This window comes from Malaclemys terrapin, chromosome 6 (genome assembly GCF_027887155.1).
Source record: "Malaclemys terrapin pileata isolate rMalTer1 chromosome 6, rMalTer1.hap1, whole genome shotgun sequence".
NCBI classification, from domain to species: Eukaryota; Metazoa; Chordata; order Testudines; family Emydidae; genus Malaclemys; species Malaclemys terrapin.
This window is the reverse complement of record NC_071510.1, coordinates 101,112,584-101,137,053: the sequence shown is the minus strand read 5'-3', so window position 1 is coordinate 101,137,053 and position 24,470 is coordinate 101,112,584. Positions and strand designations below refer to the sequence as shown.

The 24,470-nt window shown below is 47.6% G+C and overlaps 1 protein-coding gene across 3 annotated transcripts in view; it reads left to right on the top strand.

Moving 5' to 3' along the window:
• Positions 1-680: 680 nt before the first annotated feature.
• Positions 681-24,470, top strand: part of NDUFS4 (NADH:ubiquinone oxidoreductase subunit S4) — a 62,995-nt gene continuing 39,205 nt past the window's right edge. Inside the window, exon 1 of one of the 3 annotated variants that reach the window (XM_054032982.1) lies at positions 681-885. In XM_054032982.1, the coding sequence (XP_053888957.1) occupies positions 712-885 (174 nt within the window). In that variant the 5' untranslated portion in view covers positions 681-711. The remainder of the gene's footprint in view (positions 886-24,470) is intronic. The other 2 variants (XM_054032980.1, XM_054032981.1) reach the window with 2 other exon arrangements.

Below are 24,470 nucleotides of genomic sequence, written 5' to 3'. Positions count from 1 at the left end.
ATTTACCTCCCCGGTTACTGTGGTGAAGTAAAAAAAATCACTCCACTTTTAGAGATATTAGTGGTTCTAATGTAATTCATTGTAGAAAGTGAACCACAACATGCATAGGCGCTGAAAATAGGGCTGCTGAGGGTGTGGTAGCACCCGCTAGCTTGAAGTGGTTTCCATCATATACAAGGTTTATAGTTTTGTTCAATGACTTTCAGCAGTCCCCTATAAAAATTGTTCCAGCACCCCATCAACATGTTGGAATGTGGATTATATTAGTCGACTAGGGAAAGCTGCACGTCCACTACATTTAGATGGTGAAACAGGTTTGTGGCCAAAACTTAGCTGGATCTAGCAGGATCCAGGTGCTAAATCGGGATATTTGTAATGATATTGCTTTCAGATGCATCGGGGTTTGAATTGTTTGTATAAGAGGAGCATTCTTTTGTTCTCTGTTTATGACATATAATTAGGAGAGGAATAGGCCCAAACATTTCTAGCTGCCAATTTACACCAATTTGTAGTGCATTTGCACCACACTATGCCAGGGTCTGGGATTTGTTGAAATACTAAGGATGCCTAGACGTCTTTATTTTACAATTTAGGGGCTTGGATGTAAAAAATCGGAAAGATCCAGGTATCTCCTTGCCTGGTCTCCCTCCCCGCCCTCTTTGCCATTCCCTCTCCCTCTCCCCACGTCCCCCGCTTGCCGGGAGGTAGCTGATGATTGGCGCCTTCGCGTTTCCTCTTTGGGCGGAGGAGTTTTGGCCCTGGGAGGCCGCCGTTTCAGAGCGGTTCTGGCACCACCACCATGGCGGCGGCGTTGTCAATGTCAGCGGCTCGGAGGCAGCTTGCGAGGGGGAGAGGCGCGCTCGCTGCCTGCCTGACTCCGGCCAGGTAACGGGGGCCCTGGACACCCCTCCCGGTCCCGGCCCGGAGGGCGGGGTATGACTGGCTCCGGCCGCGGGCCCGTTGTTGTCAGTGGGGCGGCTGCTTTGGGGGAATAACGGGCGCCTGCTCCGGCCCCGCCGGGGAGAGCGAGCAGCCCCGTGGGGCCCAGTGTGAGCGGCGCTCGCAGCCCCTGTGCTGGGGAGGGGTTCCCGGGGCCTTTCCCATTCCTCCCTCCCCGGGCCCCGCAGGGGCTTGTGTCGCCGCAGCCCGTGTTCACCAGGGGCCTGGCCTCAGCGCTTCTGGCACCTGCCACGACTGGCCACCTGGGCTTTGCTCGGCGCTGCTGAAATACAGGCCCAAGGTGCCCAGTTTCCGAGGGCCGTGGCCGCCTGCCGAGGTGTGAGGAAGACAGAGAGTGGTGGTGTTCCTTAGTCCGCTCCCCTGGTGTATCCCCTGCCCTCCTGCTGTGCTTTTGCTTTATCCTCACCTTTCTGGTGTTACAGATCAAATAGAGCGACTGTTCACCTGGGCACTTCCTCTGGCCCCCTCAACAAGTTGATGATTAGTTAATGGTTGCAAAATGTCTTGAAGGCTGAAAGACTTCTGTGTTACTGTTTATTAAGCTGGAGACCTTAGGCTTGGTGATCTAAACCAGTGGTTCTCAACCAGGGGTATGTGTATTCCTGGAGGTATGCAGAGGTCTTCTGGGGGTACTCAACTCATCTAGGGGCTGAAACATGTAACTTAGCTCTGTGTAGCCCCCTGTGGCATGGGGATCTGAGCTTCAGACAAGGCTCACATGTGAAAAGCGTATTACACTACAATGTAAGTACAGTATTGTAGTGAGTCGGTGTGGCTCCCCTCCTGCCCAGAAGAGGGAGCCCACGTGCCGGCACCAGAGTGGGTGGGACCACCACCGCCTGTCCCCGCCCCCCGGAAGTCAAGGGGCGGGACAGGAAGTATAAAGGCCGGCCGCCAGAGCTCAGTTGGCGGCCAGCCACCACAGGGAGCAGACGTGCGGCCGGGAGCTCCCGGCCGGGAGCCCGTCGAAGACCCTAGCTGGCCTGAGCTACCCCGGGCCCGCTACGAGGAGGAGCCGCCGGAGCCCGTTCACGCCCGCCACTGGGAGAACCCCTGGGAACCGAACCCCGCTAACCCTGAGGGTGAGACTGGACCCGAACCCCTCAGCCCCTGCTGCTATCCAGAGGAGCCGCCTGAGGACCATTGGCCGGACTTCCCGGCAGAGCTACCAGACTTGCCGCCGAGCCCGGGCAGAGAGGAGCCCATGCAGGTGGACTGGCCCGATCCCGGCGCAACGACCGAGGTAGGCTGTGAGGGGGATCACGGAAGTAGCCCGGGGGTAGCCGACCCCGGTCCGGCTGCAACTGAGTGTGAGCCTATGTCAGTGTGTTGCGGTCTGGATACCCCACTGACCAGCAGCGGCAGCAACCGCTGTTAGGGCCCCGGGCTGGAACGCAGTGGAGTGGGTGGGCCTGCGTTCCCCCCTGCCACCCTCCGTACGGGTGGCAGGCTTCCCCCTCACCCAACGCTCGGCTACAGCAAGCCTAGGCGTACCTTTGAACTATTTGCTCGCTCAGCCCCTGCAACAAGGGCCTGAGCCTAACTGTGTTTGCCCCGCCCTGCTCCAGGGCCTGGGCTCTGAACTGTTTGCTCGCTCAGCCCCTGCAGTCAAGGGCCTGAGCTTAACTGTGTTTGCCCCGCCCTGATCCAGGGCCTGGCCTCTGAACTATTTGCTCGCTCAGCCCCTGCAACAAGGGCCTGAGCCTAACTGTGTTTGCCCCGCCCTGCTCCAGGGCCTGGGCTCTGAACTATTTGCTCGCTCAGCCCCTGCAGTCAAGGGCCTGAGCTTTAACTGTGTTTGCCCCGCCCTGATCCAGGGCCTGGGCTTTGAACTGTTTGCTCGCTCAGCCCCTGCAACAAGGGCCTGAGCCTAACTGTGTTCGCCCCGCCCTGATCCAGGGCCTGGGCTTTGAACTATTTACCCGCTCAGCCCCTGCCATAAGGACCTGAGCCTAACTGTGTTTGCCCCGCCCTGATCCAGGGCCTGGGCTCTGAACTATTTGCCCGCTCAGCCCAGCAAGCAAGGGTCTGAGCTAACTGTGTTTGCCCCGCCCTGATCCAGGGCCTGGGCTCCTGAGCTTTAACTGTGGTTGCTCCGACTCTGCACCAAAGAGCCGGAGTTTCAGGACTAACTGACTGCTTATTCCCAGAGTAGTGAGTCGGTGTGGCTCCCCTCCTGCCCGGAAGGGTCGAGCCCCGGCTAGGACCTACTACATTTGGCGCCCAACGTGGGGCACGAGCCCCTGCCCCTGTGAGAAGGGGCTAGAGGGGGAGTGGCAGTTGCCCCCCCCCCGTTCTAAGGAATGGATATGGAGCGGCTGTTTCAGCTGCTCACGGAGAGCCAGGAGCGGCAGCAGACGGCCCAGCTGCAGCAGCAACAGCAACAGCAGGCCGCTCAGCTCGCACAGCAACAGCAGCGAGATGCCGCCCAGCTCCAGTTGCAGCAGGAGCAGCACACAGCCCAGCTCGAGCAACAGCAACAGCTGGTGCGGCAGTTGGGAGTCCAGCTGCAGCAGCTGCTGGTCACGCTCCCTCGCCCCGCACCGGGGCTGGCAGGGGAGGCTGCAGAGATGCCGCGGTTAGCTGCCCCCCTTCGCTTGACTAAGATGAGCCCAGACGACGACCCGGAGGCATTCCTGGTCACGTTCGAGCGGGTAGCCCTCGTCGCCGGGTGGCCCAGGGACCAGTGGGCTACCCTCTTAGCCCCCTACCTGACGGGGGCGGCCCAGGTGGCCTATCGGGGATTGGCGGCTGAGGAAGCACGGGACTACGACCTGGTGAAGGCCGCGATATTGGACGCCCTCGACGTCAGTCCCGAGACTTTCCGACAAAGGTTTCGGGGCCAGACTTACCCCGCCGGGGCCCGACCGCGGGTAGTGGCCCAAACCTTAAAAGAGGCTTGCCGACGGTGGCTACAGCCCGGCACCCGGACGGCGGAGGAGGTAACCGAGCAGGTGGTGTTGGAACAGTTCGTGCACACCCTACCCTCCCGAGGGCGCGCCTGGGTGCTTCGCCACCGGCCGACGGCGCTGGCCCAGGCCGTGTCGCTAATGGAGGACTTCCTGGCCGCCGAAGATGCAGTAGGGCCCACCTTCCGCCGCCCCGGGCCCAAACCAGCCCGCGGCGAAAAGAAAGGGGAAACCCCGAGCGGACCACGACCCCCCGCACCGAGGCCCGAACCCCGCCGCGAGACCCGGACCCGGCACGCGGACCCGGCTCCTCGGACCGGACCAGTGGCCCCGGGCCAGGGGCCCCCAAGGGCTCGACGAAGCCCCCTCCGGAGCCCAAGCCGGGAAGGCCCCCGGAGCAGACGACCTGAACTCGGACCCTGCTTCAGTTGTGGGAAGATGGGACACCTCCGGCGAGACTGTCCGGAGATGGATTGCAGCTATGGGCAAGTGTGGGCGGGCCACACTCGAGCCAGGCCAGCCATGAACCCCAAGCTGACCATCCCGGCGGCCGTCGGAGGGCGGACTCCGCGGGCCTTGATCGATTCGGGTTGTGGCCAGACGTTGGTCCGTAAGGACCTGGTACCGCCGGGTGATAACCGCCTCGGATGTATTCATCTGCAATGCATCCATGGGGATGTCCGACCATACCCCAGCGCCCGGGTCCCCCTAACCATCGCGGGGATCACCCGACACCTGGTGGTTGGGGTAGCTCCCCATCTTGCATACCCTGTGATCCTCGGTCGGGACTGGCCGGCCTTTGAGGAAGTCCTACGGTCCACGCCGGCCCTGGAGGCTGATCGGTTGGGGTCCTCCTCCGAGACCCCCGAGCAAGGTCCAGCGACCGAGATAGACAACACGGACGCAGCGGGACCGCCGCCGGAGCCGGCCCCTCAGCCCCGCTTCGATACCGATTTCTGTCGGGACCAGCGAGAGGATCCCACCCTTAGCCGCTTCTACGAGCAGCTCGCGGCAGTAGACGGGAAGGTTGTGGACCCCCAGCGGGCCACCCTGTGGCCCCATTTTGAGCTACGCCGGGACCGGCTCTACCGCCTGGACCGTGACCCCCGCACCCAGGAACCACAAACCCAACTGTTAGTGCCCCTGTGTCACCGGCGGGCGGTAATGAAGTTGGCCCACGATGTGCCAGCCGCCGGGCACCTGGGGCGAGAGAAGACCCTCGCTCGAATCCTGGCGCGCTTCTTTTGGCCAGGAATCTCTCAGGAGGTGAAAGAATATTGCGCCTCATGCCCAGAGTGTCAGAGGGTCGCCCCGCCCGGGATCCCCAAGGCACCCCTGGTCCCCATGCCAGTGATGGAGACGCCCTTTGAACGGGTCGCCATGGACCTCGTGGGCCCCCTCCCGAAAAGTGCCGCGGGGTTTCAATACATCCTGGTCTTGGTGGACTATGCCTCTCGGTTCCCCGAAGCCATCCCCCTGCGAAGTATTACCGCCCGGTCTATCGCGGGGGAATTGCTGAAAATCTTCGCCCGAGTAGGACTGCCTAGAGAGATATTGACCGACCAAGGAACGAATTTCACGTCCCAATTGTTGCGACAGGTCTGTGCCCTCTTAGGCATCAAACAACTCCGGACGTCCGTGTACCACCCGCAGACGGACGGGTTGGTGGAGCGGTTTAACCGCACTTTGAAAAGCATGTTGCGGAAATTCCCCGCAGAGGACCTCCGCCACTGGGACCAATTCCTTCCACCCTTGCTGCTAGCCATCCGAGAAGTCCCGCAGACCTCAACAAAATTTTCCCCTTTCGAGCTGCTGTACGGACGCAGACCGCGGGGCCTCTTAGACCTGATGAGAGAGACCTGGGAACAGTCAGCGTCCCCAGCCCAGGGCCTCCTGAAATATGTCATCCAGTTACAGGAGTACCTTGCCCAGGCCGGAGCCCTGGCCCGCGAAAATTTAAAGACGGCGCAGGAACGGCAGAAACGGACCTACGATCAGGGAGCCCAAGTCCGGGAGTTCCAACCAGGAGACCGTGTCCTACTCCTCCTCCCGTCTAGTGAGTCAAAATTGTTAGCCCGGTGGCAGGGACCTTACGAAGTCGTGCGTAAGGTCGGTCCCGTCACCTACGAGGTGCGGCAACCGGACAAGCGGAAGGAAACCCAGCGGTATCACGTCAACCTGCTGAAACGGTGGCAGGACCGGGAGGGCCTCTTAATCAACCCATGCCCGCCCGAGCCGGAATTGGGACCCCAGGTACCCTCGACGGATGACCCCCCGGCACCCCAATTAGGACAATCGCTCACGGAAGAGCAATGTAAACAGACTAACTGCCTGCTGCAAACCTTCAAGCGAACCTTCACGGCCGTACCGGGCCACACGTCCCTGGTCAAACACTCCATCCAGACCGAGCCGGGAAAGGTGGTTCGAGAGACGACCCGGCCCCTGCCCTATCGGATGCGGGGTGCGGTCGAGGAGGAAGTAAGAGCCATGCTGGCTCTGGGCGTCATCGAACCGTCCCAGAGCGAGTGGCGTAGTCCGGTAGTCCTGGTGCCCAAGCCGGACGGTACCCGCCGCTTCTGCATCGACTTTCGGAGGGTAAACGCCATCTCGCGCTTCGATGCCTACCCGATGCCCCGTGTAGACGAGTTACTGGGCCGCCTGGGGGAGGCTCAGTATATCACCACCTTAGATCTTAGCAAAGGCTACTGGCAGATCCCCCTCGAGGAGACCTCAAAAGAGAAGACCGCCTTTGCCACTCCAACGGGGCTGTACCAATTCACACGGATGCCATTCGGTCTCCATGGAGCCCCAGCCACCTTCCAGCGGCTGATGGACCAACTTCTGCAGCCCCATCAGGACTATGCGGCGGCGTACATAGACGACGTGGTCATCTATAGCCGCAGCTGGGAGGATCATCTGCCCCGGGTTGCGGCGGTCCTAAGGTCCCTACGACAGGCGGGCCTGACCGCCAACCCCAAAAAGTGCCGGATTGCCTGGCAAGAGACCAACTATCTCGGCTATACCGTCGGGGGCGGGCAGGTCAAGCCCCTCGTCGGGAAAGTCCAGGCCCTCCTGGACTGTCCCACCCCATCAACCAAACGGCACGTTCGGCAGTTCCTGGGCCTCGTTGGGTATTACAGACGGTTCATCCCCCAGTTCGCGACCATCGCAGCACCCTTAACTGGGCTTCTGACGAAGGACAGCCCCCGGCAGGTACGATGGTCCCCCGAATGTGAAGCGGCCTTCCGGACACTGCAGAAGTGCCTCTGCCAAGAGCCGGTTCTCTATAGCCCAGACTTTAAACGCCCATTCATCCTGCAGACCGACGCCTCCGGCGTAGGATTAGGGGCAGTCCTGTCCCAAGAAGTGGAGGGAAAGGACCACCCCGTAGTATATCTCAGCCGGAAGCTGTTCCCCCGGGAGAGGAATTACGCCGTGGTGGAAAAAGAGGCCCTCGCGGTGAAGTGGGCCTGCGATGCCCTGCGCTTCTACCTCCTCGGGGCCCCGTTCACCCTCGTCACAGACCACGCCCCCCTCCGGTGGCTAATGCGGATGAAAGATAATAATGCCCGCATTATGCGGTGGTACCTCGCCTTACAACCCTACGCATTTACGGTCCAGCATCGAGCAGGTAAGGACCATACGAATGCGGACTTCCTATCCCGCATGGGGGAGATGGCAGGACCTGGCCCCGACAGGCGGGAGCCAGTCTTAAGGGGGGGGGGGTGTAGTGAGTCGGTGTGGCTCCCCTCCTGCCCAGAAGAGGGAGCCCACGTGCCGGCACCAGAGTGGGTGGGACCACCACCGCCTGTCCCCGCCCCCCGGAAGTCAAGGGGCGGGACAGGAAGTATAAAGGCCGGCCGCCAGAGCTCAGTTGGCGGCCAGCCACCACAGGGAGCAGACGTGCGGCCGGGAGCTCCCGGCCGGGAGCCCGTCGAAGACCCTAGCTGGCCTGAGCTACCCCGGGCCCGCTACGAGGAGGAGCCGCCGGAGCCCGTTCACGCCCGCCACTGGGAGAACCCCTGGGAACCGAACCCCGCTAACCCTGAGGGTGAGACTGGACCCGAACCCCTCAGCCCCTGCTGCTATCCAGAGGAGCCGCCTGAGGACCATTGGCCGGACTTCCCGGCAGAGCTACCAGACTTGCCGCCGAGCCCGGGCAGAGAGGAGCCCATGCAGGTGGACTGGCCCGATCCCGGCGCAACGACCGAGGTAGGCTGTGAGGGGGATCACGGAAGTAGCCCGGGGGTAGCCGACCCCGGTCCGGCTGCAACTGAGTGTGAGCCTATGTCAGTGTGTTGCGGTCTGGATACCCCACTGACCAGCAGCGGCAGCAACCGCTGTTAGGGCCCCGGGCTGGAACGCAGTGGAGTGGGTGGGCCTGCGTTCCCCCCTGCCACCCTCCGTACGGGTGGCAGGCTTCCCCCTCACCCAACGCTCGGCTACAGCAAGCCTAGGCGTACCTTTGAACTATTTGCTCGCTCAGCCCCTGCAACAAGGGCCTGAGCCTAACTGTGTTTGCCCCGCCCTGCTCCAGGGCCTGGGCTCTGAACTGTTTGCTCGCTCAGCCCCTGCAGTCAAGGGCCTGAGCTTAACTGTGTTTGCCCCGCCCTGATCCAGGGCCTGGCCTCTGAACTATTTGCTCGCTCAGCCCCTGCAACAAGGGCCTGAGCCTAACTGTGTTTGCCCCGCCCTGCTCCAGGGCCTGGGCTCTGAACTATTTGCTCGCTCAGCCCCTGCAGTCAAGGGCCTGAGCTTTAACTGTGTTTGCCCCGCCCTGATCCAGGGCCTGGCCTCTGAACTATTTGCTCGCTCAGCTCCCTGCAGTCAAGGGCCTGAGCTTAACTGTGTTTGCCCCGCCCTGATCCAGGGCCTGGGCTTTGAACTGTTTGCTCGCTCAGCCCCTGCAACAAGGGCCTGAGCCTAACTGTGTTCGCCCTGCCCTGATCCAGGGCCTGGGCTTTGAACTATTTACCCGCTCAGCCCCTGCCATAAGGACCTGAGCCTAACTGTGTTTGCCCCGCCCTGATCCAGGGCCTGGGCTCTGAACTATTTGCCCGCTCAGCCCAGCAAGCAAGGGTCTGAGCTAACTGTGTTTGCCCCGCCCTGATCCAGGGCCTGGGCTCCTGAGCTTTAACTGTGGTTGCTCCGACTCTGCACCAAAGAGCCGGAGTTTCAGGACTAACTGACTGCTTATTCCCAGAGTAGTGAGTCGGTGTGGCTCCCCTCCTGCCCGGAAGGGTCGAGCCCCGGCTAGGACCTACTACAAGTATTTATATTCCAGTTGATTATTTTATAATTATATGGTAAAAATGAGAAAGTAATCATGTTTTCAGTTATAGTGTGCTGTGTCACACTTTTGTATTTTTATGTTTGATTTTGTAAGGAAGTCGTTTTTAAGTGAGGTGAAACTTGGGCTACGCAAGACAAATCAGACTCCTGAACAGGGTACAGTAGCCTGGAGAGGTTGAGAACCACTATTCTAAACATCAGGCTTGAGATGTATAAACACCCTCAGACCAAAGTTTCTTATCTTGGTGCCCTTTCTCCTTCTTCAGGGGAGAAAATGAGTTCCATGCGGCTCGTTGTGACGGAGGTTTCTCCCCAGATGTATCTCAAAAACAAAAAGAGCCTCTGTTGAACATCAAGAATCAGTGGTCTTTGTTGGATGAGTGTCCTTGGTCATATTAACCTTCTCTCTTTCTCCCTCTGTTGTTTTGGTGCTCTTGATGTCCTCCTCCTTGAGGTGACAGCAGTTGAACACTGTGTAAAATTATTCCTGCATCTGTTGTGAAATTCTTTAGAATCTGTTTATTAATAAGTCAAGTTTTTATTAATTCTGATGCACAAAGGTGAAACATGAGTTAAAATTACGTGTAGCAAGAGATTCTAAAATAAAGCTAGCACTGAAAAAGCCTTTTTTTTAAAAAATATTAAATGCTTGAGGTTTTTATTTAACTATGCAAAATGATCTTTGTTTATACTTAAGAAGGATGGTAGATAGTGCACTGGGCTGGGAATGGGAGACCCAGGTTCAATTCTTTTCTCTGCCTTTTAACTTCCTGTATGTGACCTTGGGCAAGTCACTTGGTCTCTTTGTTTCTCAGTCTCCTATCTGCAAAATAGTACTTTCCTACCTCACTGGGGTGTTTTGCAGACGTGATTACTGTGGTAATAGTGGGGGAAGTCATATAAGTAAAAAAGGAAAATAGAACCTTTATTCTGTGAGGAGTTCAGGGTTCGTAATACTTTATGGTACACAGTTCATTGCATGGATTGCTATGTGCACATAGAGCCCCATTAAATTTCTGGGGCTCTGCATGGGCACAGCAGTTGACTGGTACACAATGAATTGGAGGATCAAGGCCTGATTCTGAATGATTTTAAGGTTGAGTTTAAACACCCACAATCAAGGAAATTGTGAGTTCAGCCTGAAACAGCATTCATGCTTTTTTATCTATTTATCTATTTATTTATTTATTTTAGACCCAGCAGAACACAGGGTATCAGAGTCCCAGAAGATTCAGGACCCCCCCCCATAATTCTTCACAAATAAATTGAAATTAAAGCATGCAGCTTCATAGATACCAAGTTGTGACCATTTTCTGTCCTGAGTTTTTTTTTAAAAAATTTGATTTTATCTTTGTTAAATCAAGTGGCAGTTAAGTAGAATAAGAGGAAAGTGGGATGCATGTGACAAGCTTATTGGAGCAAATTACATAAAAATTCCTCAGGAGCCCAGAAATGTGATGCTGGAAGCAGGGCCTGCCCTAGACCAAATGACGTCCCAGATGAGGAATGTCTTCAGCGTGTTCCCCTCCCATTTGTTAAACTTTTGAATGCCTTATTCTTTATTTTATTTGTAGCCCATTTCATGACTTTGATGCATAAGTATCCCTGTCATATAAGACTGACTGGCAATGCCCCGCCCCTTACATACCCACGAGGGGATGGCTGACAACATTCTAGGAGGTTTGAGGAAAATGTAGTTCTCAGAAAGGTCCAGAACATTCTAGGAGGTTAGTGAAGATGCATCTACATACGGAATACCTGAAACATTTTATTTGGAACATTCTATTTTCCCTTTTGTCGCTAACAGCAAAAATAGGACCCTAAATTGGCGTCCCCCAAGCCCGGCACCCCAGGCGGTCGCCTGCCTCTAAATCTGGCCATGGCGGGAAGAACTTTCACTTTAGTAGTTGTGAAAATTTTATTCTGCTGTTTTACCCAATCTTCCCTTTTTACAAAAGAGTATGTGTGGGTGTAGGGTGATGGAACCTCCTAAAATTAGCATTTCTTAATTGAAATATTGTAGCATTGCAGTCAAATGCCACACAAATAGTTGTATCAAAAATATCGCAGCTGTAGGAATTTTAACAGCAGCTGCGTTCGAGTCTTCAATGAGCTCCGCATGGGTGCACGGATCTGCCCATATACAGCAACTTTCAGGATCAGGGTCCTGGTATTTTGACACACACCCCACCTGAAGAAGACAATGTGCCAGAAAGATACTGAGTTACGATGATAGTGTCAGTACACCTTCATAATGTGCTTGATTTTAAGGTGTTATATCTCAACTCTTAAACTTTACTGCTTTTAACAAAATAATAATAATTTGCATAGACCTCGGTCTTCTTGATGTCTTATATTGAAATTGTCATAAGATGAAATTTTTTGAGGGCTTGGAAGAAAAATCTACATCTAAACTAAATTTTTTCTAGAATTTTCTTATTCTAGTTGAAATGCTTTGGTTTTGCTTCCTCTCTCCCAAGAGATGAAGATAGGAATTTCAGACTTCACGTGATATTTATACAAGGAGTTTTCTATCTTGTAGGTGGATGCAACTTTTGACTATTTAATTAGATCTAGAAATAATGTAGCAGGATTTGCCAAAATCTTCAGAGCCTGAGGGTGGCGAGAGTTCTCGTAAGTCTTGATCATGCACTCCTTGTATAACTAAAACTTTTTATTAAAGTAAATGAGAAATTTTGTTAGGATTGGCCAGTACTGGTTTCTTTTCACGAGTTCCTAGACACTGCATTCCCCTCGGCCTGTCTGTTGCCTTGGTTCTCCTTTTAATAACTTTTGGATATATATATTTGTACCTTTACATTATGAATAATTTTATCTGATGTTAATGCAGTGTGGCATTCTCCTGCTTTTCTTGTGGCTTTTACTTATAGAAGAGCAGCCAATTTAATTTTGTCACCATAAACTTAAAGGAGCCTTAAAGGAACACTTACATTTTTTTAAGGTAATAGATGTTGTCATAAGGTCCTGTGGTAACAAGTGACTTGCCTGCTATATTTTGGGTCCTCAATTTAACACTACCATTCAGAGTTGGCTGAGTCTTAGAGAAAGTGTTTCCTATAAGGAATGTCAAATAGGATAGCTTAATATCCTATTCTGGAATAATTAGTTAGTAAAGCATTCAGATACCATGATGCTGGTTCCTTTATAAGGGACATACTTAGGTGGATTCTGGAGCCTTGGATTCAGTTCCTAGCAAGGTTGACATCACCCTTCATCTTTCATTGGCAGATAAACTGTATACCTTGCAGTTTATTGTGGGGGGATCTCTTTTGGATGAGAATTTAAACTGAGATCTTATCTGCTCTGCATGGATTCTGAAGTGATTTTGGTAAGAATATGGATATGTCATTGTCCTTAGTTGAAAAATGTGTTCCAGGCCTGATTAGGGCCACTGTCATTCCACTAAAAGGTAGTGTTCTTGTCAAGAGATCCCTGAATAAGATGCTAGAATTTTAAGTTATGAGGGTACTTGAATGATTGGCTTGATGGTCTTGTAGCAGCACAATTCTTTCTGTTATCCAAGTTCAAAATAGGGTTTGGTCCATACTGATGGAGGATTGATGCAGTACAAAAGCAACTGGTGCGTCTAGATTATAAAAAGAGAATTTCTCTGGTAGTTTGAATTGAAGCTGTCTAGAATTAGAATGAGTAACTTCAAGCATCAGGCTCATTTATAATGGCCTAAACGAATCTTACAGTCTTGTGCACATGAAGCTTCTGATTTTTCTCTCAGTTTTGGGGCAGGACAGTATGGGTGTCATCTGAGTCTGAAAATTATTCCTGGGATCATTTTCCAGTAATCTGATGAGAAGTTCTCCTCTAGATGACCTCGATTGTTACTTATGACTCCAGTTGAAGTGGCTTACCGTGCCAAGGCAGTTAGATACTTTGCAAAACATGCCATATTTGAACTTCTCAACAACGTTGACCTAATCATTGAAAGCACAAGGTGGAAGCGGGAGGAGGGATGACAAGTATTTGCTTTTTTGCTTAAAAGAATTGAATGAGCAGCAATATTTCTGACTTGTGTAGGCAGGAAATGCCAGTGCATGGATGCTAAATTCCTGAATCAGTGGGCACTCGTGGCATTTTTAGGTTAGTGGTGAGCCAAACAGGCCAGCAGCAGATGACTTGAGCTAATATGCTGACACAGAGGACATAGGAGTGACTACATTAGAATTGCTTAGATCAATGTTTTGAAGGTTAGTACTCTAACTAGTAATGCAAGTGCAATCCATTTTTCTAGAGGGAGTGGAAATTACAATAAGCACACTCTTTTTTTCATGATGTATTTCAGGTCAGAGTGGAAAACTGTTTCCTTCTGTGGCAAAAGTAATCGATTTCATGTTCAACATCTAGTAACATGCATCCTACAATGTCAGATTGTCCTTTAACATTTTTCTTCAGTTTCTGACAACTACATGTGCTGTGGTGGATAGATGATCTTTCTTGAATGATCTATTATCTACCAGGCATAATTTTGTTGCAAGGATGTTATGAATCTGATTGCTAATATTGGAGTAGTACATCATAAGTACTTACTCGACTATCAGTATGTGAAAGCAGAGATGTATTTATGGAGGTGGTGTGGCAGAAATTCTCCAAGCTTGTCATAATGCACACTTTGTGTCCAAGCAAAATAGGGAACCCAGAGTTATTGTTCTTGAGTTTGTATGTATTGTAGCTATGCAGATATATGTTCACAATAATTAGAAACCAGTCTTGAGAACATAGAGCAGGGGTCGGAAACCTCTGGCACGCGGCTCGCCAGGGTAAGCACCCTGGCGGGCCGGGCCAGTTTGTTTACCTGTCGTGTCTGCGGGTTTGGCTGATCGCGGCTCCCACTGGCCATGGTTCGCCGCTCCAGGCCAATGGGGGCTGCGGGAAGCGGCAGGGTCGAGGGATGTGAACAAGCCCCTGATGGTGTGGCTGATGTGGTTAGGTCCTATGACAGTGTTCCCTGAATAGTCAGAATTGGCAATGGGGTTTGTTGCAGGGATAGGTTCCTGGGTTAGTTTTTCTGTTGTGTGGTGTGTAGTTGCTGGTGAGTATTTGCTTCAGGTTGGGGGGCTGACTAAGCAAGGACTGGCCTGTCTCCCAAGGTCTGTGAGAGTGAGGGATCATCCTTCAGGATAGGTTGGGGGCTGTAGGTGATGGCTAGTGGCATTCTGTTACTTTCTTTTTTGGGCCTGTCCTGTAGTAAGTGACTTCTGGGTACCCTTCTGGCTCTGTCAATCTGTTTCTTCACTTCCCCGGGTGGGTATTTTAAGAACGCTTGATAGAGATCCTGTAGATGTTTGTCTCTGTCTGAGGGATTTAAGCAAATGCGGTTGTGTCTTGGGGGTTGGCTATAGACAATGGATCATGTGATGTGGTGTGGATGAAAGCTGGAGGCATATAGGTAAGTATAGCGGTCAGTAGGTTTCTGGTATAGGGTGATGTTTATGTGACCGTCGCATATTTGCACTGTAGTGTCCAGGAAGTGGATCTGTTGCGTGGACTGGTCCAGGCTAAGGTTGATGGTGGGGTGGAAATTGTTGAAATCGTGGTGGAATTCCTCAAGGGCCTCCTTCCCATGGGTCCAGATGATGAAGATGTCATAAATGTAGCACAAGTAGAGTAGGAGCGCTAGGGGATGAGAGCTGAGGAAGCGTTGTTCTAAGTCAGCCATAAAAATGTTGGCATACTATGGGGCCATGTGGGTACCCATAGCAGTGCCGCTGACTTGAAGGTATAAATCATCCCCAAATCTGAAATAGTTGTGGGTGAGGACAAAGTCACAAAGTTCAGCCACCAGGTTTGCCGTAACATTATTGGGGATACTGTTCCTGATGGCTTGTAGTCCATCTTTGTGTGGAATGTTGGTGTAGAGAGCTTCTACATCAATAGTGGCTAGGATGGTGGTTTTTGGAAGTTTCAGAGTAACAGCCGTGTTAGTCTGTATCCGCAAAAAGAAGAACAGGAGTACTTGTGGCACCTTAGAGACTAACAAATTTATTAGAGCATAAGCTTTCCAATGGATTGTAGTTTCCTCAGGAAGTCAGTGGTGTCTCGAAGATAGCTGGGAGTGGTAGCGTAGGGCCTGAGGAGAGAGTCTATATAGCCAGACAATCCTGCTGTCAGGGTGCCAATGCCTGAGATAATGGGGCATCCAGGATTCCCAGCTTTATGGATCTTGGGTAGCAGATAGAATACCCCTGGTCAGGGCTCTAGGGGTGTGACTGTGTAGATTTGTTCCTGTGCTTCTTCAGGGAGTTTCTTGAGCAGAAGGTGTAGTTTCTTTTGGTACCCGTCAGTGGGATCAGAGGGTAATGGCCTGTAGAATATGGTGTCAGGGAGTTGCCTAGCAGCCTCTCATTCATACTCCGACCTCTTCAGGATGAGTACAGCACCTCATTTGTCAGCCTTTTTGATTATAATGTCAGAGTTGCAGTAATTTGTGTGGGTTTAGATGCCCAAATATGAAAATTTTGACGAGATTTGTTAATTGATTTGGCCAAGGTCACAGAGTGAGTCAGTAGCAAAATAACTCTCATTGCCTAGCTCCGAATTCTGTGCTCTCAATTCTATTAAGACTTGCTTCCTTTCAGATATATAAGCTTCTGTGCCAAATTTTATTTTTTCATTTGGAAAACAGATTTTTTTTCCCCCACTCTTGTGTTTAATGAAGTTTTCTTTTGGTTGCTTTCTTGTTTGTACTCCAGTATTACCTGTCATGTTGGCATACCTCTTAAAATAGTGTTAGTTAATTTGTGCTTCTCTGGTTGTCTGGAATAACTACAATGCTAAACAAATCACTAAATACTGAAGTTCTAGAAGTAGTAACGTTGTGTTTTTCTTATAACATAGTGGATTTGTAACAATATTTTGACTCTGGAAGGTAATACTCAAAAGTTAAGACACATTTTTATTCCAATTTCTCTTTTAAAATATGTATTTTTATATATATGTTTAAAAAAAAAACCCCACAATTACAGCAAGAAAAATGTTTGTTTGCTTTCTCACTAATGGAGTCACCTCAGCACACCCAGAACTAAGCCTAGGTAGGTTAACTATGGCTGAGATACGCCTATGCACATCTTGCAGTTGGATGTTTGATATTGTGGTTGTAAAGCAGATCTTGGGGAACAGAGTCATTGTTAGTTTATGCACAGAGAGAATAGTATTTATATAGTGCCTAGCACAGTGGAGACCTATACCAGAATACAAATAGCTAGTAATAAGCAATCAATTGACATGTCATTCTCTGCCAGTCGGCAGATGAATCATATTCATTACTTGTGTCCTCTTGATATCTGGTTATTGATGGATTATTTAAATTTCTCCATAATTGGTACTTTGAGGAGATAGTTGTATCTAGTATTAAATGAATTCAAGAACCTGTGGCTATCTTGGTTTTTACAACAATTTTTTCTCTTAACTAATAGGTGGAAGAATATTAGAAAGGGGTATTGGGTCACTTACCATAGCTGAGATTTTTCAAGTTGGGAATGACTAGCATGTTGCAGGAAGTACACAGCTGCATCTAATATAGTATATGATAGTTGCTAACCTGTTTCAGGTACAGTATCTTAGAGAAGATGTGTCATCATCAGATTTAGAGTGAGCACTGGAAAGCCTTTCTTAATGCAAATGTAGACATAGGCTTTGGAAATATCTGCTGTATCAATAATGCAAAAGACACATCAGAGGTTTTATTTTTATTTAAATAATATTGTTAGAATACTGTTCTTCAGGAGAGATATTTTTTAAATTGTTCTTTTGTCAGAGGACATACCAGGAACAGCAGATAAAGTTAGTAATGCCCCCTCCCCCCCTTAACTGAGATTTGTTTAACACTATGGGTATATCTGTTGTAGTTGTAGTGTGTCTGTAGGGGTGCCTGTGACTAACATTCTTTCCATTTGGCATTGTCTGAGAGGAATAATAAACACTTTATATTTTCATAACATTACATAAACTTTAATCCTCAACTCTCTTCTGAAGGTCAAGTAGCTATCTTCCTTTGCAGTTGAGAAAATAAAGCTACACAATGCCACACAAGTCCATGACTGGATTAAAATTGAAGTGCTGGAACCTGGATGAGAAGCATATTACAGCCTCTGTAAGAGAGGAAGGGGGTTCCTGCAACTCTAGATGGAGGGTGGGTGAGGCTCTGGGGCATGGGGGAGCCATGCAAGGCCCCATGTAGTGGTGTTCTCAGGACTCCAGATTGCTTTATCCAGCCCTGCATATTTGCATCCTGTGTGAGACAGAGCTGTGACCGAGACCTTCAGCACATTGGCTTGGCCCCGCAACTTCCATGTTGTCTCCCATGGCACACATCTTGGTCCTGATGAGCCAAGAGAGCTATTGTCCTGCTTTTTGGCTTTTGCTTTTATGGGCAGTAAGGGTGTGATAATGCTCTACTTATGTAATTCATTCCCCCTTGTGGTAAAAGCTGCATAGAAAGAAGAAGCTGTAGCCATGTTCTGACCCAGGGAATAGGGGGAACAAAATGTTGAGCTTATATCTTCAGTAAAATCATAAATTCAGCAGCCAAAACTTAGAATTCTGCTGCCATTGGGCAAAAATCCAAATACTTTCAGGGGAGGTGGAATCCCAGCATATGCAGGGCCCAGATGATAGAAGTTAGTGGTGATGGTAGAACACATAAGAACATAACATAAGAGTGGCCATGCTAGGTCAGACCAAAGGTCATCTAGCCCGTATCCTGTCTACTGACAGTGGCCAATGCCAGGTGCCCCAGAGGGAGTGAACCCAACTGGCAATGATCAAGTGATCCCTCTCCTGCCACCCATTTCCACCCTCTGACAAACAGGCTAGGGACACCCTTCCTTCCCCATCCTGGCTAATATCCATTAACGGACTTAACCTCCATGAATTTATCCAGTTCTCTTTTAAACGCTGTTATAGTCCTAGCCTTCCCAATCTCCTCTGGCAAGGAGTTCCACAAGTTGACTGTGCACTGTGTGAAGAAGAACTTCCTTTTATTTGTTTTAAACCTGCTGCCCATTAATTTCATTTGGTGGCCCCTAGTTCTTGTATTATGGGAACAAATAAATAACTTTTCCTTATTTACTTTCTCTACATCACTCATGATTTTATATACCTCTATCATATCCCCCCTTAGTCTCCTCTTTTCCAAGCTAAAAAGTCCTAGCCTCTTTAATCTCTCCTCATATGGGACCTGTTCCAAACCCCTAATCGTTTTAGTTACCCTTCTCTGAACCTTTTCTAATGCTAGTATATCTTTTTTGAGATGAGGAGACCACATCTGTACGCAGTATTCAAGATGTGGGCGTACCATGGATTTATATAAGGGCAATAAGATACTCTCAGTCTTATTTTCTATCCCCTTTTTAATGATTCCTAACATCCTGTTTGCTTTTTTGACCGCCGCAACACACTACGTGGACGTCTTCAGCAAACTATCCACGATGACTCCCAAGATCTTTTTCCTGATTCGTTGTAGCTAAATTAGACCCCATCATATTGTATGTATAGTTGGAGTCATTTCTTCCAATGTGCATTACTTTACATTTACCCACATTAAATTTCATTTGCCATTTTGTTGCCCAATCACTTAGTTTTGTGAGATCTTTTTGAAGTTCTTCCCAGTCTGCTTTGGTCTTAACTATCTTGAGCAGTTTAGTATCATCTGCAAACTTTGCCACCTCATTTTTTACCCCTTTCTCCAGATCATTTATGAATAAGTTGAATAGGATTGGTCCTAGGACTGACCCTTGGGGAGCACCTCTTGTTACTCCTCTCCATTCTGAGAATTTACCATTTATTCCTACCCTTTGTTCCCTGTCTTTTAACCAGTTCTCAATCCATGAAAGGACCTTCCCTCTTATCCCATGACAACTTAATTTACATAAGAGCCTTTGGTGAGGGACCTTGTCAAAGGCTTTCTGGAAATCTAAGTACACTATGTCTGCTGGATCCCCCTTGTCCACATGTTTGTTGGCCCCTTCAAAGAACTCTATTAGATTAGTAAGACACTATTTCCCTTTACAGAAACCATGTTGACTTTTGCCGAACAATTTATGTTCTTCTATGTGTCTGACAATTTTATTCTTTACTATTGTTTTAACTAATTTGCCAGGTACTGATGTTTGACTTACCAGTCTGTAATTGCTGGGATCACCTCTAGAGCCCTCTTTAAATATTGGCATTACATTAGCCATCTTCCAGTCATTGGGTACAGAAGCCGATTTAAAGGACAGCTTTAAAGGACACCTTTTATGTTATCTATTTTACTTTCTTGGTAGTACTCATTTTTCCCAAAAGTCAATTTTCTAGTGCTCTCTGTATACTAGATCTTAAATGACTTTAGCATTGGGGCTTCTATCACTTTTTTGGAGGAACTATTGCACAGACTGATAAATCTGACCAGAAGGAGATCTCATTGTTTTCAGGCTAAATTTCCTGTTCTTAACTACTTTTCATTACATCTAGTTGCACCTTTTTGTCTCCCTAAATATCCTTATAGGGGAAAAGACACCAAGTTTTTAATTTATAGTGGGGAAAATATTGCCTTTTGGGTTACAAAAATGACCTTCAGTAGGTGTCTCCTGTAGCCTTGGGCATTATAACTCAGTCAACTGTGGAGTCACAGTTTTCCACTGCAAATTTCAACTTCAGACAATATTTACCTCAATATGTAATCAGAAAAGCCCAAAAGACAGCTTTTTGGGTGGTGCTTGTCTTCAGTGACTGGTAGGAGCTGTTGCCTCCAAAGCAATCATTTTCCAAGTGAGGTTAGCATCAGAATTGGTATGGCCCAAAATAACCTTTAATGGAAATTCTGGATAATTAAATGTTTAAGAAACGAAACAGTGCTTGCTACCTCTTTAGGATGCTTTTTATGGCTTGTCGCAGCATGAGACGGAACAGGCTGTGGATGAGTATCTAAATTTTTTAGTTTTATGGGAAATAAAAGCAAACCAACATGATAACTGTGATTGTGTTAATACCTATGTACTCTCTCATGATTGTCAATATGTTAAGTAGATATGGGAATAGGACAAGGGTGGGTTAAAGTGTTCAAAATTTAAATCCTTGGCTGTGTCCTAAATTATTTGAAAACAGCTATCATATTGCCACTGTATATATAATTTGTACTACAGATAAGGCAGTTAGTATGGTACTACTTCCATGTTGTTCTAAACTTTTAAATTTTCCCATTTATTTATGTAAGCTTCAAAACAGGGTTTTACATAGCATAAATTTGTGGAAATATTAAAGAAATGGGTTCTTTCTTGCTTATGCTATTTATGTATGTGGAAGAAGGGAAGACTTAATCCTGTTCATAGCTGTTTCGCTTATTTTTGATGTTCAGATCATTTGTATACAGAAATAGTTTCCTTACAATGCTTTTTTGAGGATTGCTGGTTCTTTAGAAACTAAAAAATGAACCGTTTTCATTTAGACTCCAGATTTTAACATGGAGCCACTGTTCCTGGAACAGTGGCGGGAGGGAGGAGGGGGAAATCACCTTTTGCACGTACTGTTAACTTTCCTATTATTGACTGGGTTGTGGGAATGAAAAAACATGTTTACTGTAATCCTGAGAAGCTTTACATACTTTTATAGGGAAGCTTAAACCTAGTCTTAGTATAAATAGACTACTTAGTGAAGTCTGTGCAGTGCCTTTACTCTCTGCACTATTTAATCTAGCAGTCTTAGTAGATTTGGTTGAGTCCTGTGGTGATTTAAACATTTTCTTTAAGAATTTTCTGCATTTACGTTACTTTCATCCTGTTTCAAAAATATCAGGAATTTCAATTTTAAAAAAGTTTTAGTTCAATTAAGTGAAAGCAAGGCACTGTCACACTGTTAAATGTTTTGTTTCTATAATGAGGTTCATTGTCTTCTTGTAAGAACTTAAGTCTAACTACTTTACAAACGTGTATCTTGAGATTGCCCAGAAGTATTATATATAGTCTTCTGTAACTAAATAAAATAGGTCCTTTGATCAATCTAGAAGGAGATAAGGTGAAATTCATTTTTGACCTTAATGTATATTCAAATTTTAAAATTAGAACTAAAGTTTATATCAGATGTACTTAGGGCCCTGAGAGGTCTCTCTTTAAACTAAAAATATGTGTAAATTTATCTATTATGTATTTCAAGGTGACATTGTCCCTTGCTGGCCATTATGGTATATTTAGATACCATTTTGTTAACAAGCCACTTCCAGCTGCTGTAATTTATTGCTGTCTGAATCTTCCCTTGACCTGCAACTGATGTAGAGAAAGTAAATTAACTTTTGACTGTGCTAGACAGACTGTAGGCAGCCACAGAATTCATGTAGGCAAACATTTCTTGCAGCTGTTTATAAGACTGGACTAGTAATATAGAAGTTTATTTTCATACTGAACTTTAATTCACTATTTTAAAAAATTGACTCTAATTTTAGAGTTTACTTTTAAATAAATATTTGAAGGCATATCTTTCATGAAATTTGTGCTCCTTAATATTTGTATACTTTTCCCAGTTGCCATCTTAATATTAATCTAACAAAGTAAAAAGCCTCCCACAAAATGTTAATGATAAAATTTGTATTAATGTACTCAACAGAATGTAAATAAATATTAGGTTTTAATTGACATTTAAGTAGATCTTTTAATCTTTGATACTTCATGCACAGAAGCTCTTTGGGAGATATTAAAACAACATAATTGAGAGGCTGTACATGATTATAGTTATAAAATAAGGTATTCTTTTTAGATACTTGAAGGCCTAATGTGATGAAAAATGAGTGACTTAATTTTTTTTGTAATCTTTTTAAAACAACGACGTAGAGCTTTTTGCTGAAGTAGTCTGACACTGCTGTGATGCATTCAGGGGATCTTTATATGCTCTCTGTAAATTGTCTGAAGTGCAGTTTCACAATAGTGATGTTTTGTCTAAATGTAGATGGTGATTGTGTTGAAAATGAGAAGCCACAGGTTAAACTCTCAATATTGTTGCCTGTGTTTTGAATTGGAATTTATAGTAAGAGTAAGCTTTGCATCCTGAGCACTAGTTTTGCCTTAGGGGTTTATTCCACTTTGGAAACTAGTCAGCATTAGCAGGTAGTCCTTTTAAGGAGCTAATAGCTGCTCAAAAGGCAAGAGCATAGAGAGAGAATACAACCGAGGGGAAAGAAAATATAAATAAAAATCAACTGGGGTGGAGGAAGGGAATAATGCAGTAACTAAGGGAACAGGGGACCATAAGAAAATGTAGAAGATAAACTATTTATTTGTTTTTTTTTTTTAAATGTGTCTTTCTCAGTACTCTAGATTAAGCAGAAGAGCAAGTAAAGAAATTAGCTGTAAATAGAAAATGAGAAGGGAAAATTAAGATACATGAAGTCCAGAGAGGAAAAAGGTGGAGTTGAAAATACAGTTTAATTTGTCTCAAAATAAACTACAGTAAAATCGCCTTATGTGCTAATAACATACAATAATGTATCCCTCATCTGTCTAAAGTAGTATTGTCCCAAGAGAGTAGATATTTACCTTCTATAGTGTTCTCTGATATATATCTATCTCTGTCAGGTTTGTCTTCTAAAGTAGTTTTACATAATGATTATTTTCAAATGTGTCCTAGAAAGTTTGTTGTATCTAGATGTTTGATGTAACACTCTATAAAACTATAATAGGAGACCCTAGCAGGAGGTAACTTGCATTGCAATTGGTCATTTGTTTCAAGCCAAAGGCAAATGTGCATGATAGAAGTTAATTATTTCACAGTCTTGCCCACAACAAAAGAGCATTGTGATTAGACTCTTCCTAAAGAAAGATGTATTACTTCTTATATTCTATGTTGTTTCTAACTGGTTTTAAATCTTATTGATACAGTGTAATGAGGTTAAAGATCAAAAGCAAATATGCTGCACACCCTAATGTTCCACCAGAAGTCCAACTGGAACTATTGACTACTGCAGTCTGGCCAAGTTCTGTCTTAAGGATTCTAATGATATTTACAACACAACCTGACTTTTATTGGATGTTCAGTTAATGTTGATTCCTGGATACGGGATTGCACCATTGTGCGTGTTGTTTGGATGCAACACTAAATGAAGCGTGCTAAAGTGTCATGATGGTTCCACTCTCAGTACTGTAAAATGCAGATCTGCAGCAGCTGAACATATTGGAGCTGGAAACAAATCCACAAATGCATAATAAGGCTTAAAATCAAGTGTGATGAGTAAGCAGCAAGGTGGATAATTATGGTAGAATAGTGACAGAGAAATAAGGTTGGGGTGGAATTGAGGACAAAAGCTATAGATCAGGAAGGAAACCAAAGGTTGGGGGAGAAAAGCAGGACAAAGGAGATGGAATAAGAATGAAACAGGACAGGATTTAAGGGGGTCCATTAGCTTGATAATCCCACTGTCATGACTAGAGTGAACTCTGACTGCAGACAAGTCTGCAAAATGGTAAGTTTCATTTAGTTACTACTTCCAGAATGCAGTGCATTTCTTCCTTTCATTGATTTTTATGAAGTATTTCAAAGTGAAACACATTAGTTGTGTGTGAAATAGCTGTTTTGTGTGTGTGTGTGTGTGTGTGTGTGTGTGTGTGTGTCAGTGTCATAGCTGTCTTTGCAATTGTGGCTCTCTAGCCCAGTGTTTCCCTAACTTGGCACGCCACTTGTATAGGGAAAGCCCCTGGCGGGCCGGGCCGGTTTGTGTACCTGTCGCTTCCGCAGGTCTGGCCGATCACGGCTCCCACTGGCTGCGGTTCGCTGCTCCAGGCCAATGGGAGCTGCTGGAAGCGATGGCCAGTAAGTCCCTCGGCCCGCGGCCGCTTCCAGCAGCTCCCATTGGCCTGGAGTGGCGAACCACGGCCAGTGGGAGCCGCGATCGGCCAGACCTGCGGACGGGGCAGGTAAACAAACCGGACCGGCCTGTCAGGGGCTTTCCCTAAACAAGCGGCATCCCAAGTTTGAGAAACACTGCTCTAGCCAAACAGATAAGTTGGCTTCACTTGTGGCCTGAAAATGTGAAACCAAGAAGTTTCTCAGTAACATTTTAAAAAATTATTTTGCACACAGTTAGCTGTATGGTTTTTAAATGGGACTGTTCTGGGGATATGGAAGGCAAGAATAAGATGCACAAATTTACAAGCCAGGTTTTGTGGCCCTCGCTATCTTGTGTTATCTCCAGACCTATCAATACAGTGCATGCTACTATAAATGCTCAATGAAATGAAAAGGGAGGCAACATCAAGAGGAAAGGCTAGACATGCAGTAATGTTGTATAACCTAAAATTTATGTAAAGTTTCTAG